This window comes from Phlebotomus papatasi, chromosome 4, assembly GCF_024763615.1.
Source record: "Phlebotomus papatasi isolate M1 chromosome 4, Ppap_2.1, whole genome shotgun sequence".
NCBI lineage: Eukaryota > Metazoa > Arthropoda > Insecta > Diptera > Psychodidae > Phlebotomus > Phlebotomus papatasi.
Genome location: NC_077225.1, coordinates 4,931,235 through 4,949,811, shown reverse-complemented (window position 1 = coordinate 4,949,811; position 18,577 = coordinate 4,931,235). Strand labels below are relative to the sequence as shown.

Sequence of the window (18,577 nt, the reverse complement as noted above, 5' to 3'; positions counted from 1 at the left end):
ACAGCGGCATTGCGGGTAATGAGGAGGCTGACCGCCTCGCGGTGGCAGGAGCGACGGCTGAATTCATCGGCCCTGAGCCTGCCGTTGGAGTGTCCTCCAGAATGAGGAAAACCATCATTAAGGAGGACTTATTCACGCAAAACCAAACAGTCTGGACAGCTACAGATAACTGTCGAGTTTCCAAACTGTTCGTGCCACAAGTGGACAAGAAAAAGACGGAGTACCTTGTAGGTAGCAACCGTTGTAAAGCGCGGCAGGTAGCTAACCTTCTTACAGGACACTGTCTAAATAAACACCTCAACAGAATGGGTGTAGCCCAATCTGTAGAGGATGCAACAATGCTGAGGAAACAGTCCTACATAATGTTTGTGACTGTCCCAGCCTTTATAAGATCAGACGAGTACTGCTACTCTGAAAAAAATGTTTTGTAAAACGAACAAATGGATTTTGTTGAAATTTTGTCAAAAGGATGTTATTTACCAATTTGACAAAACTTTTTCTTGCATTTTATATGAAAAAACACCTTTTTGACAAACTTTTAACAAGATCCAGTTGGCCGTCGATTTGACAAAACTTTTCCATATTCTGTATGGAAGAACATCCTTTTTACAAACTTGTCTTGTTAATTTGACAAAACATTTTTTTCAGAGTAGGTAAGGCGGTTCTTGGCTGGAATGACCTACCAAAACTAAAGCCGGCCTGTCTAATGGAATTCGTCCGTAAGACCGGCTGGCTCGATACATAATACCCTTCAACAAGGGATAACCACGAAAAGGGATGCATAATGGGCCCAAACGAAGGCCTGGATGCAGCGGACGGATTGGTAAGGACGCAATACACGAGGAGGGTGGAGGCTGATGCGGAGGTTTAGGCTGTAGCCTGATACGGCTGCCGATGAAGTAGAGGCTGGAACCGAGAGAAGAGCTGAGAGTGCATGGATGGAGGCCACCGGCTGCCCTCGAGATCCATCTCTCTATCTATTTTAGCAAAAAAACTTATGTCTAATTTCAAGAAGAATGCCGATTTATAGTAATCTGACTAACGTAAATTAATTTCTTTAGTTATATTTATTTTCGTCTTATTTTATATATTTTGTTTTAATTTAAAAAAAAAATAGAAAAAAACAAAAATGTGAATTTTGGAAGCGAAAAGAATATCAAAAAAAATGCGTCTAATGTAAAAGAGGTAATAATTAACGAATTATGTTTTTTTGAGTTTACTCGATTGTCATTGTCATTGAAAACATTGTCTCATTACTTTTTAACAGTTCGAACTCTCATGGTCTCTACACATTAAAAGAAATTTCTTTAAAAAAATCATTTTTAAAGACAATCTCCCTTATCCCTTGTAGTGAGAAACGTCAAAATTATTCAAAGAAGACAATTTTTGACGAAAATTACTTCTAGTGTGTAGACGCCATAAGAGACAACAGTTTTCACAATTTTCACATATTAACAAAAACGCTGTTAGCAAATTAAGCAATAGGGAAGACCGGGGAGGTTTGGGACACTTTTTCACGTTTTGACTTTGAGACACTACTCCAAAAAGGGGTGGCAAAGCGTCCGAGTCTTTGCGAGCTGCTCGAACTCCCGAGAAAGAGCTCTGCCTTATATACCTTTTCGCAAGCATTCTGATGTATAGAAAATTATTGTCGAATTAAATTTCACTATAAATCACCACAAAACCATCTTGAAGTTGAAAATTGTTCAAGAAGAGGGCTTCACAAAATCATTAATGTTTTAATTAATTAATTGAACAAATCGGGTGAAAATTAAGCTTCAACCTTGAATAATTCAAGATGGCGATTTTTCCGGTGATAGGTGTCTAAGGACGAAATGTTCAGATGGACTACCTCCATAACATATCCAAAAATGAAGGAAATCGTCAGGGCCAATTTTTTTTTAAATTAGAAAAACCTCATTTTTTGCCTATTTTTGGGGGACAGGGAGCGCATGAAGGGGGAGGGGGTAAAACCAAAGAGATTACTTTCGAGATAATGTCATTTGAGATGGGGTCACCGAAGACCGGAAGTTGATATCTCTTACCGTTTAAATTTTATATGGGTCAAAAGACTAAAAAAGTGCGAAAAACAGTATTTTTAAAATAAATATATTACCGTTACTTTCCCGATCCATCACCGATTGTTACCGATGCAGTCGGGTTCAGAATTAAAAGATCTTTCAAAAATGTCCAAATTTGTCCAAATCCGTTGAAAATTAGGCCCTCTAGGGTAGTTGACCTTTGACCTTGAATAATTCAAGATGGCGATTTTTCCGGTGATAGGTGTCTAAGGACGAAATGTTCAGCTGGACTACCTCCATAACATATCCAAAAATGAAGGAAATCGTCAGGGCCAATTTTTTTTAAAATTAGAAAAACCTCATTTTTTGCTTATTTTTGGGGGATAGGGAGCGCATGAAGGGGGAGGGGGTAAAACCAAAGAGATTACTTTCGAGATAATGTCATTTGAGATGGGGTCACCGAAGACCGGAAGTTGATATCTCTTACCGTTTAAATTTTACATGGGTCAAAAGACTGAAAAAGTGCGAAAAACAGTATTTTTAAAATAAATATATTACCGTTACTTTCCCGATCCATCACCGGTTGTGACCGACGCAGTCGGGTTCAGAATTAAAAGATCTTTCAAAAATGTCCAAATTTGTCCAAATCCGTTAAAAATTAGGCCCTCTAGGGTAGTTGACCTTTGACCTTGAATAATTCAAGATGGCGATTTTTCCGGTGATAGGTGTTGTATAGAATTTCCATTCTATAAGACCTCTTAACAATAAGAGACAAAAGACGGTTGGATTTTGAACATGCATGGAGGGAGAGAGAAAGAGGAAAAAGTGGTGAATAGTATCAGCTGGAAAGAAAGTAGGGGAATGAGCGGGAACTTGTCAGGGCATTACGTAAGACTTGATTTTTGCAAAGAGACGTGAGGAGAGAAAATTAGAAGTTTATTTTGTGAATTATTATAAAAATATTAAATTAAAATACAGAAAAACGACAGTGACGTAGAGTTAAACTGTGTTCAGTCTAGTAGTGGAGAAATTGGTGGAAATAAATAATTGGTGAAGGTGATAATTGTGTTTCACTGCCTCAGTGGATTTGGTGAAGGGCATTTGGCGGTCTTTGAGGGAACATCTTCTGGAAAATCCAGCCGCCTACGTTCCGGATCACTGTTAAAGACATTTAGTAAAGGAATATATATTTCCAGGTACGTGAATATCACAAACGGTAGAAGGAAGCCCAAGAAACACACAGTCCCTGACAGATTTATAACACCACAATATATTTGTAGGTAAACTGGGCAGGAAGAAGAGGGTATTAAATATCACAGAATCCTATCACAGAGAAATTATTGTTTACCACAGGTAATTCTCCACATCAGTGGGCCTACGTTCCGGATCACTGTTAAAGACATTTAGTAAAGGAATATATATTTCCAGGTACGTGAATATCACAAACGGTAGAAGGAAGCCCAAGAAACACACAGTCCCTGACAGATTTATAACACCACAATATATTTATAGGTAAACTGGGCAGGAAGAAGAGGGTATTAAATATCACAGAATCCTATCACAGAGAAATTATTGTTTACCACAGGTAATTCTCCACATCAGTGGGCCTACGTTCCGGATCACTGTTAAAGACATTTAGTAAAGGAATATATATTTCCAGGTACGTGAATATCACAAACGGTAGAAGGAAGCCCAAGAAACACACAGTCCCTGACAGATTTATAACACCACAATATATTTATAGGTAAACTGGGCAGGAAGAAGAGGGTATTAAATATCACAGAATCCTATCACAGAGAAATTATTGTTTACCACAGGTAATTCTCCACATCAGTGGTCCTTCGAAGGAAAAGAGACCCCAACGAGGAGGCTTCAGTCACACGGCATCAGCCACGAGAACCTCGCAGTTTCGCCTGTTGACATTCGCACTCTGAAGACAATTGCCTTGTAGAAAAATCTTGGATATCTGCAGAAAATCTTTGGCCATTCACTGGGTATCCAGCAGAATTGAAAAGGAACTCCACGAAGAAGAGGACAAAGAAGCAGCTCCAAAGATGGCGAATATCAAGAGTCGAAGCGCATATAAAGGGCAACTTACCAGTGTAAAGACAGCCATATCCCGCTACCATGAAGATGAAAGTCTGTTGAGTAGAGACGGTGCTCGAGCGTACCTTGAGACGAATTTGGAGATTTGTGACAGAATCAGGGTTCGATACAATAGGGTACAGGATGAAATCATTAACCAAGCTGAATCAGAAGAAGAGCGCGAAAGGGAAATTGAGGAGCAAAATAATTTCCTATTGGAAATTGATGAAGCGGAAGAGAAACTGACTGAACTGATTGTCAACATCAAGGTCAATGAATCTGCAAAGAAAGATCTTTTCCATTCAACCGTCATTGAAGATGAACGAATTGACAAACTTCTCGATGGCTTCTCAAAACTCGTAGAGCGTATGGATGGTAGTGAGAATTCCAAGTATTCGAAACTCGAACCAGTGAAAATCCCCACATTCAGCGGAGAGCATGCGCAGTGGCGTTCATTCAAAGAGATGTTCATCAGTCTGGTGGACAGCAACAAGAAACTGTCAAAGACGCAAAAGCTGCACCATCTCAAGACGAAGTTGACAGGAAAGGCCTTTGATGCCATTGATCATCTCGATATGTGTGATGAAAGCTACGACATAGCGTGGGAAACCATCACAAACCGATTTGAGTGCAAGAAAAAGGTCATAAACGGTCACATCGAACGCATCAAGAGCCTACCTACTCTGAAGAATCCTATCGTCGATGATCTCAGGAATATCTACGATGTCTCCACGACGACTATCAACGCAATGGACGCTTTGAAGGTCAACACTCGAGATCCGTGGATCATCTACGAAGTCCTGAGCAAACTCGATCACGAGACACAGACGCTATGGTCGCAGGAGCAGTCAGACGTGCCAACATGGGACGAGTTTAAGGTATTTCTAAATAAACGTTGTAAAGCTTTAGATTTATGTCCATCCACGTACACTAGTAATGTAAATAGTTCAGGTTCAAAAGTTCAAATTCAGAAACAAAAAATTGTAAAGTCCCTCACGATCTCTAAAGAAAATTCAAGTCAAAAGCATGAGTCATGTAGCGTTTGCAAGAAATCCGCACATAAGTTGTGGAAATGCGGTAAATTCAAGTCATTTCCTGCAGCCAAAAGGCTCGAAACTGTTAACAATTTAAATCTTTGCATGAATTGTATATCAGAAAGTAGATCCCAGCATGCTGTAGACAAATGCCCTTATCCTCCTTGCAAGCATTGCAATAAGTCTCATAATTATTGGGTTCACGATGCTCTCTCCCACCCCCCGTCAAAGGTTACTCAAGACAATCCTCAATCAGTTTCCGAGGATCAGAAGAAGCCAGCCGTGCTGAGTAGCTTTCTTCCGTCAAACAAGAGTGCCAATGGTGAGATTCATCGCTCTATTTTGAAGACAGCATGTGTAAGAATTCTGGATTCCCAACAAAATGTCCATGTGTGTCGCGCCCTTTTGGATTTTGGATCCGAGATTTCTGTGATGACAACCGAATTGTGCCAGAGATTGAGATTGAAGTTGCAAAAGTCCCCTTACACTCAAGTTGAAGGATTTCAAGGACAAGTAAGCAGCCTCAAGCATCAAGTGAATGCAATCCTCATCCCTCAGGAAGGAACGCAAATTTCTTTGCAATGTCAGGTTTCACAAAAGATTTCCACCAATTTGCCTACATCTCAGATAAACCCTCGGGATGTAAGGGTTCCCACGGGATTCGTGCTCGCTGACTCAGAGTGGCATGTGTCTAGGCCAATTGACCTACTCATCGGAGCAGCACACGAAGACGAAATTATGCTGGACGAAGTTTACAAAATGGGCCCAGGAATTCCATCACTCAGAAATACCGTCTTCGGTTGGGTAGTTTGCGGAAAATGGCAGCCTAATGGCGCACAATCAGCAGACACTCCCCCCGTTTGCCACACAATATCCCTGAAAACCATCGATGAGACCCTCAGGAAATTCTGGGAACTCGAAGAACTCTCAGAAGAATGTCCACAAACGGTCGAGTATAGGGAAGTGGAAGAATTATATTCAAGTACGACAAAAAGATCGGAAAACGGTCAGTACAATGTTCGTCTACCTTTGAAGGGAAACTTCGGTGAACTCGGATCTAACCGAAAGCGAGCTTCAAGGCAACTGAACTTCCTAGAGAGAAGGCTCTCACAGAATCCTCAACTATACAAGGAGTACTCTAATATCTTTGAAGAGTATCTGAGTTTGGGAATCATAGAGAGAGTGCCTCTGATCGAGCTTCAAGCTAAGTCATATTACATGACACATCACTGTGTTGTTTGAGAAAACGCGTCATCTACCAAAGTCAGGATCGTTTTCAACTGCGGATCTGTTTCTGAGACCGGCATAAGTCTCAACGATGTTATCAAAGTGGGGCCTGTCGTTCAACCGGAGTTGATAGAGATCTTGTGGAGATTTAGACGATTCCCGATTGCACTATCCTGTGACATTGTCAAAATGTATTTGCAGGTACAACTCAATGAGGATCACAGAGATTTGCAACGTTTTCTTTGGCGAACATCACCAAGTGAACCAATCATGGACTACAGGTTCAAGACCTTGTGTTTTGGCAATGCTGCGTCACCCTATCTTGCCACAAAGACGTTGATCAAACTTGCAGAAGATGAAGGAGAAAATTACCCACGAGCAGCAGAAGTTCTTCGGAACAATTTTTACGTGGATGACTGTCTATTGTCAGTGGAGACCACAAAGGAAGCGATCGAGGTGCAGAAAGATCTCATTAGTCTTCTCGGCAAAGCTCAAATGAAGCTATCCAAGTGGCAATCCAACTCTCCGACAGTACTTCAAACATTGCAAGAAGGCAACACAGAGGCAAAGGAAGTCTCAATCTCTGATGGCTGCGTGAAAGCGCTAGGATTGATGTGGAATCCGTCAAACGACACCTTTTCATTTCAAGTCGATACAATGGTCGAGAATTTAGTTACAACCAAGAGAAATATCCTGAGAGTGGTGGCAAGGATTTATGATCCGCTAGGACTACTAGCCCCCATCACAATCAACGCGAAGTTAATCTTGCAGAATCTTTGGAAGAATGAGATTGACTGGGATACCGAGGTTGAGGGAGATATTTTGCGAGAGTGGAAAAAATTTATTGCCTCACTACAACACATTCCGTCTATGAGAATATCTCGATGGACATCGAAAAACGAAAATGTTTGTGAAGAGCAGCTCCACATGTTCTCGGATGCCTCCAACCTAGCCTACGGAGCCGCAGTGTACCATGTCACCAAGGATGTCTCAGGACGAATTTCAAGTCAGATGTTGACGGCGAAGTCGAAAGTTGCGCCAATCAAAACTAATACAATCCCGAAGCTAGAACTTTGTGCAGCAACACTTGGGGCCAAACTGTTAGCAAAGGTCGCAAAAAGTCTGAAAATCAACAAGGTTTATTGTTGGGTAGACGCCAAGGTAGTTCTTGCGCAAATTGCATCCGCTTCAAACAAACAAGACGTTTTTACCAAAAATAGAGTGACAACGATCAGAGAGTTGACAGCTGTTGAATGTTGGAGACACGTTCCCACAAAAGAAAACCCGGCAGACCTCATTTCAAGAGGAACCACAGCCATGGAGTTGGATAACTCATCATTGTATTGGGAAGGCCCTCATTGGTTAAAGGAGAGTGATTTAGCTTGGGAAAGCAAGGAAAGTGTTCCACCAGCAGTCGAGGAGTCACAAGACATTTCAGTCGCTACACTCACTGTCAACAAGTCAGAAGGAAATTACATTTTCACTATCCTCATGTCAAAAATAAGCAACTTATCCAGAATGAAGAGAGTTCTTTTGGTAATTTGCAAAGTTGGCCAACTCTTGAGATTCAGAGCATTGAGGACTAAAGGTCATGCAGGAGCTCATCCGAATCAACCCACAAGTCATAGTGCAGCAGACTTAGTCTGGGCAGAGAATCAGTTGATAAAATGGGACCAAGAATCTCATTTTCCGGAGCTCATTCAAGATCTCATGAACAACAAAGCAGTGACCATCAACAGCGCAGCAATGAAAAAGTTGCCCCCGTTTCTGGATGAGGAGAGAATTTTAAGGGTCGGTGGCAGATTGGGACATCTGGATGATGACTACAACACCAAATATCCAAAAATTCTCCCACGCAGTGATTTGACAAAGCTTATCATCCGAGAGATGCACTTATCACTATTGCACCCCGGGCCACAGCTATTGCTAGCTCATTGTCGAAAAAGGTACTGGCCAATAGGTGGACGTCATATCACAAGAAACGTTGTCCACATATGCAAGGCGTGCTTCGTGCACAAAACTTCTCGAGAAAACCAGATAATGGCAGACTTGCCTAAACACCGAATTTCGTTGGTAAGGGCATTTTCCAGCGTGGCCATTGATTGCTGCGGGCCATTCTTTATTAGAACAGGCGCCGAGTTCCGTGGACGCACTCAAAGGATCGACATAGTTGTCTTTGTATGCACCTCAACCAAGGCAGTCCACCTGGAAATTGTAAGCAGTTTGTCATCAGAAGCATTCATGAGCAGCTTCAGACGATTCACTTCACGTAGAGGAGTTTGCAAAGAAGTGTTCTCAGATAACGGAAGGAATTTCCTAGGAGCATCACGTGAACTTCAACGTCTGTTAGCAGAAGAAGCTCCAACCATTCAAGACCAAACAATCCACCAGAACATCACCTGGCACTTTCAACCGGCTCGTTCTCCGCACTTCAACGGATTAGTCGAAGCAGCAGTGAAGTCAGCAAAGACTCATCTCAAGAAAGTTATTGGCGAGCAACGACTAAATTATGAGGAATTTTATACAATTCTCACACAGGTCGAAGCCGTGTTGAATAGTAGGCCGATCACCATTCTGTCGGACGATCCCAGAGATCCACAACCATTGACTCCGGGTCATTTTTTGCTTTTGGCACCACCGACTCAGCTGCCTGATGAAAATCTTGCATCCGTGAGGATGAACCACTTGACAAGATGGCAATTGTGTCAGCGGATTGTACAAGATTTTGTGAGAAAGTGGAGGCTATCCTACTTGCACACACTTCAAGAGCGCTCAAAATGGCACACGGAGAAAGAGAACCTGAAGGTGGATGACATAGTGATCTTGCACGATGCTTCCATAGGAACCACCAAATGGACAACAGGAAGAGTTGTTGGAGTTCACACTGGAGGAGACGGGAAAGTGAGAGTCATCGACATAAAAACCCCGACAGGAACCTATACCAGGTCAGTGACTAAAGTCGCCAAACTTCCAACATGTCAGAGTCACAACCTCCCCCGGGAGCATGTATAGAATTTCCATTCTATAAGACCTCTTAACAATAAGAGACAAAAGACGGTTGGATTTTGAACATGCATGGAGGGAGAGAGAAAGAGGAAAAAGTGGTGAATAGTATCAGCTGAAAGAAAGTAGGGGAATGAGCGGGAACTTGTCAGGGCATTACGTAAGACTTGATTTTTGCAAAGAGACGTGAGGAGAGAAAATTAGAAGTTTATTTTGTGAATTATTATAAAAATATTAAATTAAAATACAGAAAAACGACAGTGACGTAGAGTTAAACTGTGTTCAGTCTAGTAGTGGAGAAATTGGTGGAAATAAATAATTGGTGAAGGTGATAATTGTGTTTCACTGCCTCAGTGGATTTGGTGAAGGGCATTTGGCGGTCTTTGAGGGAACATCTTCTGGAAAATCCAGCCGCCTACGTTCCGGATCACTGTTAAAGACATTTAGTAAAGGAATATATATTTCCAGGTACGTGAATATCACAAACGGTAGAAGGAAGCCCAAGAAACACACAGTCCCTGACAGATTTATAACACCACAATATATTTGTAGGTAAACTGGGCAGGAAGAAGAGGGTATTAAATATCACAGAATCCTATCACAGAGAAATTATTGTTTACCACAGGTAATTCTCCACATCAGTGGGCCTACGTTCCGGATCACTGTTAAAGACATTTAGTAAAGGAATATATATTTCCAGGTACGTGAATATCACAAACGGTAGAAGGAAGCCCAAGAAACACACAGTCCCTGACAGATTTATAACACCACAATATATTTATAGGTAAACTGGGCAGGAAGAAGAGGGTATTAAATATCACAGAATCCTATCACAGAGAAATTATTGTTTACCACAGGTAATTCTCCACATCAGTGGGCCTACGTTCCGGATCACTGTTAAAGACATTTAGTAAAGGAATATATATTTCCAGGTACGTGAATATCACAAACGGTAGAAGGAAGCCCAAGAAACACACAGTCCCTGACAGATTTATAACACCACAATATATTTATAGGTAAACTGGGCAGGAAGAAGAGGGTATTAAATATCACAGAATCCTATCACAGAGAAATTATTGTTTACCACAGGTAATTCTCCACATCAGTGGTCCTTCGAAGGAAAAGAGACCCCAACGAGGAGGCTTCAGTCACACGGCATCAGCCACGAGAACCTCGCAGTTTCGCCTGTTGACATTCGCACTCTGAAGACAATTGCCTTGTAGAAAAATCTTGGATATCTGCAGAAAATCTTTGGCCATTCACTGGGTATCCAGCAGAATTGAAAAGGAACTCCACGAAGAAGAGGACAAAGAAGCAGCTCCAAAGATGGCGAATATCAAGAGTCGAAGCGCATATAAAGGGCAACTTACCAGTGTAAAGACAGCCATATCCCGCTACCATGAAGATGAAAGTCTGTTGAGTAGAGACGGTGCTCGAGCGTACCTTGAGACGAATTTGGAGATTTGTGACAGAATCAGGGTTCGATACAATAGGGTACAGGATGAAATCATTAACCAAGCTGAATCAGAAGAAGAGCGCGAAAGGGAAATTGAGGAGCAAAATAATTTCCTATTGGAAATTGATGAAGCGGAAGAGAAACTGACTGAACTGATTGTCAACATCAAGGTCAATGAATCTGCAAAGAAAGATCTTTTCCATTCAACCGTCATTGAAGATGAACGAATTGACAAACTTCTCGATGGCTTCTCAAAACTCGTAGAGCGTATGGATGGTAGTGAGAATTCCAAGTATTCGAAACTCGAACCAGTGAAAATCCCCACATTCAGCGGAGAGCATGCGCAGTGGCGTTCATTCAAAGAGATGTTCATCAGTCTGGTGGACAGCAACAAGAAACTGTCAAAGACGCAAAAGCTGCACCATCTCAAGACGAAGTTGACAGGAAAGGCCTTTGATGCCATTGATCATCTCGATATGTGTGATGAAAGCTACGACATAGCGTGGGAAACCATCACAAACCGATTTGAGTGCAAGAAAAAGGTCATAAACGGTCACATCGAACGCATCAAGAGCCTACCTACTCTGAAGAATCCTATCGTCGATGATCTCAGGAATATCTACGATGTCTCCACGACGACTATCAACGCAATGGACGCTTTGAAGGTCAACACTCGAGATCCGTGGATCATCTACGAAGTCCTGAGCAAACTCGATCACGAGACACAGACGCTATGGTCGCAGGAGCAGTCAGACGTGCCAACATGGGACGAGTTTAAGGTATTTCTAAATAAACGTTGTAAAGCTTTAGATTTATGTCCATCCACGTACACTAGTAATGTAAATAGTTCAGGTTCAAAAGTTCAAATTCAGAAACAAAAAATTGTAAAGTCCCTCACGATCTCTAAAGAAAATTCAAGTCAAAAGCATGAGTCATGTAGCGTTTGCAAGAAATCCGCACATAAGTTGTGGAAATGCGGTAAATTCAAGTCATTTCCTGCAGCCAAAAGGCTCGAAACTGTTAACAATTTAAATCTTTGCATGAATTGTATATCAGAAAGTAGATCCCAGCATGCTGTAGACAAATGCCCTTATCCTCCTTGCAAGCATTGCAATAAGTCTCATAATTATTGGGTTCACGATGCTCTCTCCCACCCCCCGTCAAAGGTTACTCAAGACAATCCTCAATCAGTTTCCGAGGATCAGAAGAAGCCAGCCGTGCTGAGTAGCTTTCTTCCGTCAAACAAGAGTGCCAATGGTGAGATTCATCGCTCTATTTTGAAGACAGCATGTGTAAGAATTCTGGATTCCCAACAAAATGTCCATGTGTGTCGCGCCCTTTTGGATTTTGGATCCGAGATTTCTGTGATGACAACCGAATTGTGCCAGAGATTGAGATTGAAGTTGCAAAAGTCCCCTTACACTCAAGTTGAAGGATTTCAAGGACAAGTAAGCAGCCTCAAGCATCAAGTGAATGCAATCCTCATCCCTCAGGAAGGAACGCAAATTTCTTTGCAATGTCAGGTTTCACAAAAGATTTCCACCAATTTGCCTACATCTCAGATAAACCCTCGGGATGTAAGGGTTCCCACGGGATTCGTGCTCGCTGACTCAGAGTGGCATGTGTCTAGGCCAATTGACCTACTCATCGGAGCAGCACACGAAGACGAAATTATGCTGGACGAAGTTTACAAAATGGGCCCAGGAATTCCATCACTCAGAAATACCGTCTTCGGTTGGGTAGTTTGCGGAAAATGGCAGCCTAATGGCGCACAATCAGCAGACACTCCCCCCGTTTGCCACACAATATCCCTGAAAACCATCGATGAGACCCTCAGGAAATTCTGGGAACTCGAAGAACTCTCAGAAGAATGTCCACAAACGGTCGAGTATAGGGAAGTGGAAGAATTATATTCAAGTACGACAAAAAGATCGGAAAACGGTCAGTACAATGTTCGTCTACCTTTGAAGGGAAACTTCGGTGAACTCGGATCTAACCGAAAGCGAGCTTCAAGGCAACTGAACTTCCTAGAGAGAAGGCTCTCACAGAATCCTCAACTATACAAGGAGTACTCTAATATCTTTGAAGAGTATCTGAGTTTGGGAATCATAGAGAGAGTGCCTCTGATCGAGCTTCAAGCTAAGTCATATTACATGACACATCACTGTGTTGTTTGAGAAAACGCGTCATCTACCAAAGTCAGGATCGTTTTCAACTGCGGATCTGTTTCTGAGACCGGCATAAGTCTCAACGATGTTATCAAAGTGGGGCCTGTCGTTCAACCGGAGTTGATAGAGATCTTGTGGAGATTTAGACGATTCCCGATTGCACTATCCTGTGACATTGTCAAAATGTATTTGCAGGTACAACTCAATGAGGATCACAGAGATTTGCAACGTTTTCTTTGGCGAACATCACCAAGTGAACCAATCATGGACTACAGGTTCAAGACCTTGTGTTTTGGCAATGCTGCGTCACCCTATCTTGCCACAAAGACGTTGATCAAACTTGCAGAAGATGAAGGAGAAAATTACCCACGAGCAGCAGAAGTTCTTCGGAACAATTTTTACGTGGATGACTGTCTATTGTCAGTGGAGACCACAAAGGAAGCGATCGAGGTGCAGAAAGATCTCATTAGTCTTCTCGGCAAAGCTCAAATGAAGCTATCCAAGTGGCAATCCAACTCTCCGACAGTACTTCAAACATTGCAAGAAGGCAACACAGAGGCAAAGGAAGTCTCAATCTCTGATGGCTGCGTGAAAGCGCTAGGATTGATGTGGAATCCGTCAAACGACACCTTTTCATTTCAAGTCGATACAATGGTCGAGAATTTAGTTACAACCAAGAGAAATATCCTGAGAGTGGTGGCAAGGATTTATGATCCGCTAGGACTACTAGCCCCCATCACAATCAACGCGAAGTTAATCTTGCAGAATCTTTGGAAGAATGAGATTGACTGGGATACCGAGGTTGAGGGAGATATTTTGCGAGAGTGGAAAAAATTTATTGCCTCACTACAACACATTCCGTCTATGAGAATATCTCGATGGACATCGAAAAACGAAAATGTTTGTGAAGAGCAGCTCCACATGTTCTCGGATGCCTCCAACCTAGCCTACGGAGCCGCAGTGTACCATGTCACCAAGGATGTCTCAGGACGAATTTCAAGTCAGATGTTGACGGCGAAGTCGAAAGTTGCGCCAATCAAAACTAATACAATCCCGAAGCTAGAACTTTGTGCAGCAACACTTGGGGCCAAACTGTTAGCAAAGGTCGCAAAAAGTCTGAAAATCAACAAGGTTTATTGTTGGGTAGACGCCAAGGTAGTTCTTGCGCAAATTGCATCCGCTTCAAACAAACAAGACGTTTTTACCAAAAATAGAGTGACAACGATCAGAGAGTTGACAGCTGTTGAATGTTGGAGACACGTTCCCACAAAAGAAAACCCGGCAGACCTCATTTCAAGAGGAACCACAGCCATGGAGTTGGATAACTCATCATTGTATTGGGAAGGCCCTCATTGGTTAAAGGAGAGTGATTTAGCTTGGGAAAGCAAGGAAAGTGTTCCACCAGCAGTCGAGGAGTCACAAGACATTTCAGTCGCTACACTCACTGTCAACAAGTCAGAAGGAAATTACATTTTCACTATCCTCATGTCAAAAATAAGCAACTTATCCAGAATGAAGAGAGTTCTTTTGGTAATTTGCAAAGTTGGCCAACTCTTGAGATTCAGAGCATTGAGGACTAAAGGTCATGCAGGAGCTCATCCGAATCAACCCACAAGTCATAGTGCAGCAGACTTAGTCTGGGCAGAGAATCAGTTGATAAAATGGGACCAAGAATCTCATTTTCCGGAGCTCATTCAAGATCTCATGAACAACAAAGCAGTGACCATCAACAGCGCAGCAATGAAAAAGTTGCCCCCGTTTCTGGATGAGGAGAGAATTTTAAGGGTCGGTGGCAGATTGGGACATCTGGATGATGACTACAACACCAAATATCCAAAAATTCTCCCACGCAGTGATTTGACAAAGCTTATCATCCGAGAGATGCACTTATCACTATTGCACCCCGGGCCACAGCTATTGCTAGCTCATTGTCGAAAAAGGTACTGGCCAATAGGTGGACGTCATATCACAAGAAACGTTGTCCACATATGCAAGGCGTGCTTCGTGCACAAAACTTCTCGAGAAAACCAGATAATGGCAGACTTGCCTAAACACCGAATTTCGTTGGTAAGGGCATTTTCCAGCGTGGCCATTGATTGCTGCGGGCCATTCTTTATTAGAACAGGCGCCGAGTTCCGTGGACGCACTCAAAGGATCGACATAGTTGTCTTTGTATGCACCTCAACCAAGGCAGTCCACCTGGAAATTGTAAGCAGTTTGTCATCAGAAGCATTCATGAGCAGCTTCAGACGATTCACTTCACGTAGAGGAGTTTGCAAAGAAGTGTTCTCAGATAACGGAAGGAATTTCCTAGGAGCATCACGTGAACTTCAACGTCTGTTAGCAGAAGAAGCTCCAACCATTCAAGACCAAACAATCCACCAGAACATCACCTGGCACTTTCAACCGGCTCGTTCTCCGCACTTCAACGGATTAGTCGAAGCAGCAGTGAAGTCAGCAAAGACTCATCTCAAGAAAGTTATTGGCGAGCAACGACTAAATTATGAGGAATTTTATACAATTCTCACACAGGTCGAAGCCGTGTTGAATAGTAGGCCGATCACCATTCTGTCGGACGATCCCAGAGATCCACAACCATTGACTCCGGGTCATTTTTTGCTTTTGGCACCACCGACTCAGCTGCCTGATGAAAATCTTGCATCCGTGAGGATGAACCACTTGACAAGATGGCAATTGTGTCAGCGGATTGTACAAGATTTTGTGAGAAAGTGGAGGCTATCCTACTTGCACACACTTCAAGAGCGCTCAAAATGGCACACGGAGAAAGAGAACCTGAAGGTGGATGACATAGTGATCTTGCACGATGCTTCCATAGGAACCACCAAATGGACAACAGGAAGAGTTGTTGGAGTTCACACTGGAGGAGACGGGAAAGTGAGAGTCATCGACATAAAAACCCCGACAGGAACCTATACCAGGTCAGTGACTAAAGTCGCCAAACTTCCAACATGTCAGAGTCACAACCTCCCCCGGGAGCATGTATAGAATTTCCATTCTATAAGACCTCTTAACAATAAGAGACAAAAGACGGTTGGATTTTGAACATGCATGGAGGGAGAGAGAAAGAGGAAAAAGTGGTGAATAGTATCAGCTGGAAAGAAAGTAGGGGAATGAGCGGGAACTTGTCAGGGCATTACGTAAGACTTGATTTTTGCAAAGAGACGTGAGGAGAGAAAATTAGAAGTTTATTTTGTGAATTATTATAAAAATATTAAATTAAAATACAGAAAAACGACAGTGACGTAGAGTTAAACTGTGTTCAGTCTAGTAGTGGAGAAATTGGTGGAAATAAATAATTGGTGAAGGTGATAATTGTGTTTCACTGCCTCAGTGGATTTGGTGAAGGGCATTTGGCGGTCTTTGAGGGAACATCTTCTGGAAAATCCAGCCGCCTACGTTCCGGATCACTGTTAAAGACATTTAGTAAAGGAATATATATTTCCAGGTACGTGAATATCACAAACGGTAGAAGGAAGCCCAAGAAACACACAGTCCCTGACAGATTTATAACACCACAATATATTTGTAGGTAAACTGGGCAGGAAGAAGAGGGTATTAAATATCACAGAATCCTATCACAGAGAAATTATTGTTTACCACAGGTAATTCTCCACATCAGTGGGCCTACGTTCCGGATCACTGTTAAAGACATTTAGTAAAGGAATATATATTTCCAGGTACGTGAATATCACAAACGGTAGAAGGAAGCCCAAGAAACACACAGTCCCTGACAGATTTATAACACCACAATATATTTATAGGTAAACTGGGCAGGAAGAAGAGGGTATTAAATATCACAGAATCCTATCACAGAGAAATTATTGTTTACCACAGGTAATTCTCCACATCAGTGGGCCTACGTTCCGGATCACTGTTAAAGACATTTAGTAAAGGAATATATATTTCCAGGTACGTGAATATCACAAACGGTAGAAGGAAGCCCAAGAAACACACAGTCCCTGACAGATTTATAACACCACAATATATTTATAGGTAAACTGGGCAGGAAGAAGAGGGTATTAAATATCACAGAATCCTATCACAGAGAAATTATTGTTTACCACAGGTAATTCTCCACATCAGTGGTCCTTCGAAGGAAAAGAGACCCCAACGAGGAGGCTTCAGTCACACGGCATCAGCCACGAGAACCTCGCAGTTTCGCCTGTTGACATTCGCACTCTGAAGACAATTGCCTTGTAGAAAAATCTTGGATATCTGCAGAAAATCTTTGGCCATTCACTGGGTATCCAGCAGAATTGAAAAGGAACTCCACGAAGAAGAGGACAAAGAAGCAGCTCCAAAGATGGCGAATATCAAGAGTCGAAGCGCATATAAAGGGCAACTTACCAGTGTAAAGACAGCCATATCCCGCTACCATGAAGATGAAAGTCTGTTGAGTAGAGACGGTGCTCGAGCGTACCTTGAGACGAATTTGGAGATTTGTGACAGAATCAGGGTTCGATACAATAGGGTACAGGATGAAATCATTAACCAAGCTGAATCAGAAGAAGAGCGCGAAAGGGAAATTGAGGAGCAAAATAATTTCCTATTGGAAATTGATGAAGCGGAAGAGAAACTGACTGAACTGATTGTCAACATCAAGGTCAATGAATCTGCAAAGAAAGATCTTTTCCATTCAACCGTCATTGAAGATGAACGAATTGACAAACTTCTCGATGGCTTCTCAAAACTCGTAGAGCGTATGGATGGTAGTGAGAATTCCAAGTATTCGAAACTCGAACCAGTGAAAATCCCCACATTCAGCGGAGAGCATGCGCAGTGGCGTTCATTCAAAGAGATGTTCATCAGTCTGGTGGACAGCAACAAGAAACTGTCAAAGACGCAAAAGCTGCACCATCTCAAGACGAAGTTGACAGGAAAGGCCTTTGATGCCATTGATCATCTCGATATGTGTGATGAAAGCTACGACATAGCGTGGGAAACCATCACAAACCGATTTGAGTGCAAGAAAAAGGTCATAAACGGTCACATCGAACGCATCAAGAGCCTACCTACTCTGAAGAATCCTATCGTCGATGATCTCAGGAATATCTACGATGTCTCCACGACGACTATCAACGCAATGGACGCTTTGAAGGTCAACACTCGAGATCCGTGGATCATCTACGAAGTCCTGAGCAAACTCGATCACGAGACACAGACGCTATGGTCGCAGGAGCAGTCAGACGTGCCAACATGGGACGAGTTTAAGGTATTTCTAAATAAACGTTGTAAAGCTTTAGATTTATGTCCATCCACGTACACTAGTAATGTAAATAGTTCAGGTTCAAAAGTTCAAATTCAGAAACAAAAAATTGTAAAGTCCCTCACGATCTCTAAAGAAAATTCAAGTCAAAAGCATGAGTCATGTAGCGTTTGCAAGAAATCCGCACATAAGTTGTGGAAATGCGGTAAATTCAAGTCATTTCCTGCAGCCAAAAGGCTCGAAACTGTTAACAATTTAAATCTTTGCATGAATTGTATATCAGAAAGTAGATCCCAGCATGCTGTAGACAAATGCCCTTATCCTCCTTGCAAGCATTGCAATAAGTCTCATAATTA

General features: G+C 42.3%; 2 protein-coding genes across 2 annotated transcripts; both read left to right on the top strand.

Moving 5' to 3' along the window:
* The first annotated feature begins 6,556 nt into the window (after positions 1 to 6,556).
* On the top strand, positions 6,557 to 9,379 carry LOC129808591 (uncharacterized). The gene has a single exon (XM_055858373.1). It carries the CDS (start codon positions 6,557 to 6,559, stop codon positions 9,377 to 9,379), a length of 2,823 nt encoding a protein of 940 aa, XP_055714348.1.
* Positions 9,380 to 13,177: 3,798 nt separating this feature from the next.
* On the top strand, positions 13,178 to 16,000 carry LOC129808590 (uncharacterized). Its single transcript, XM_055858372.1, has one exon. It carries the CDS (start codon positions 13,178 to 13,180, stop codon positions 15,998 to 16,000), a length of 2,823 nt encoding a protein of 940 aa, XP_055714347.1.
* The last annotated feature ends 2,577 nt before the right edge of the window (positions 16,001 to 18,577 follow it).

What these genes read in the sequence shown, in the direction of transcription:
- LOC129808591 (XM_055858373.1), top strand. Translation starts at nt 6,557, where the DNA reads ATGTATTTGCAGGTACAACTCAATGAGGATCACAGAGATTTGCAACGT.
- LOC129808590 (XM_055858372.1), top strand. Translation starts at nt 13,178, where the DNA reads ATGTATTTGCAGGTACAACTCAATGAGGATCACAGAGATTTGCAACGT.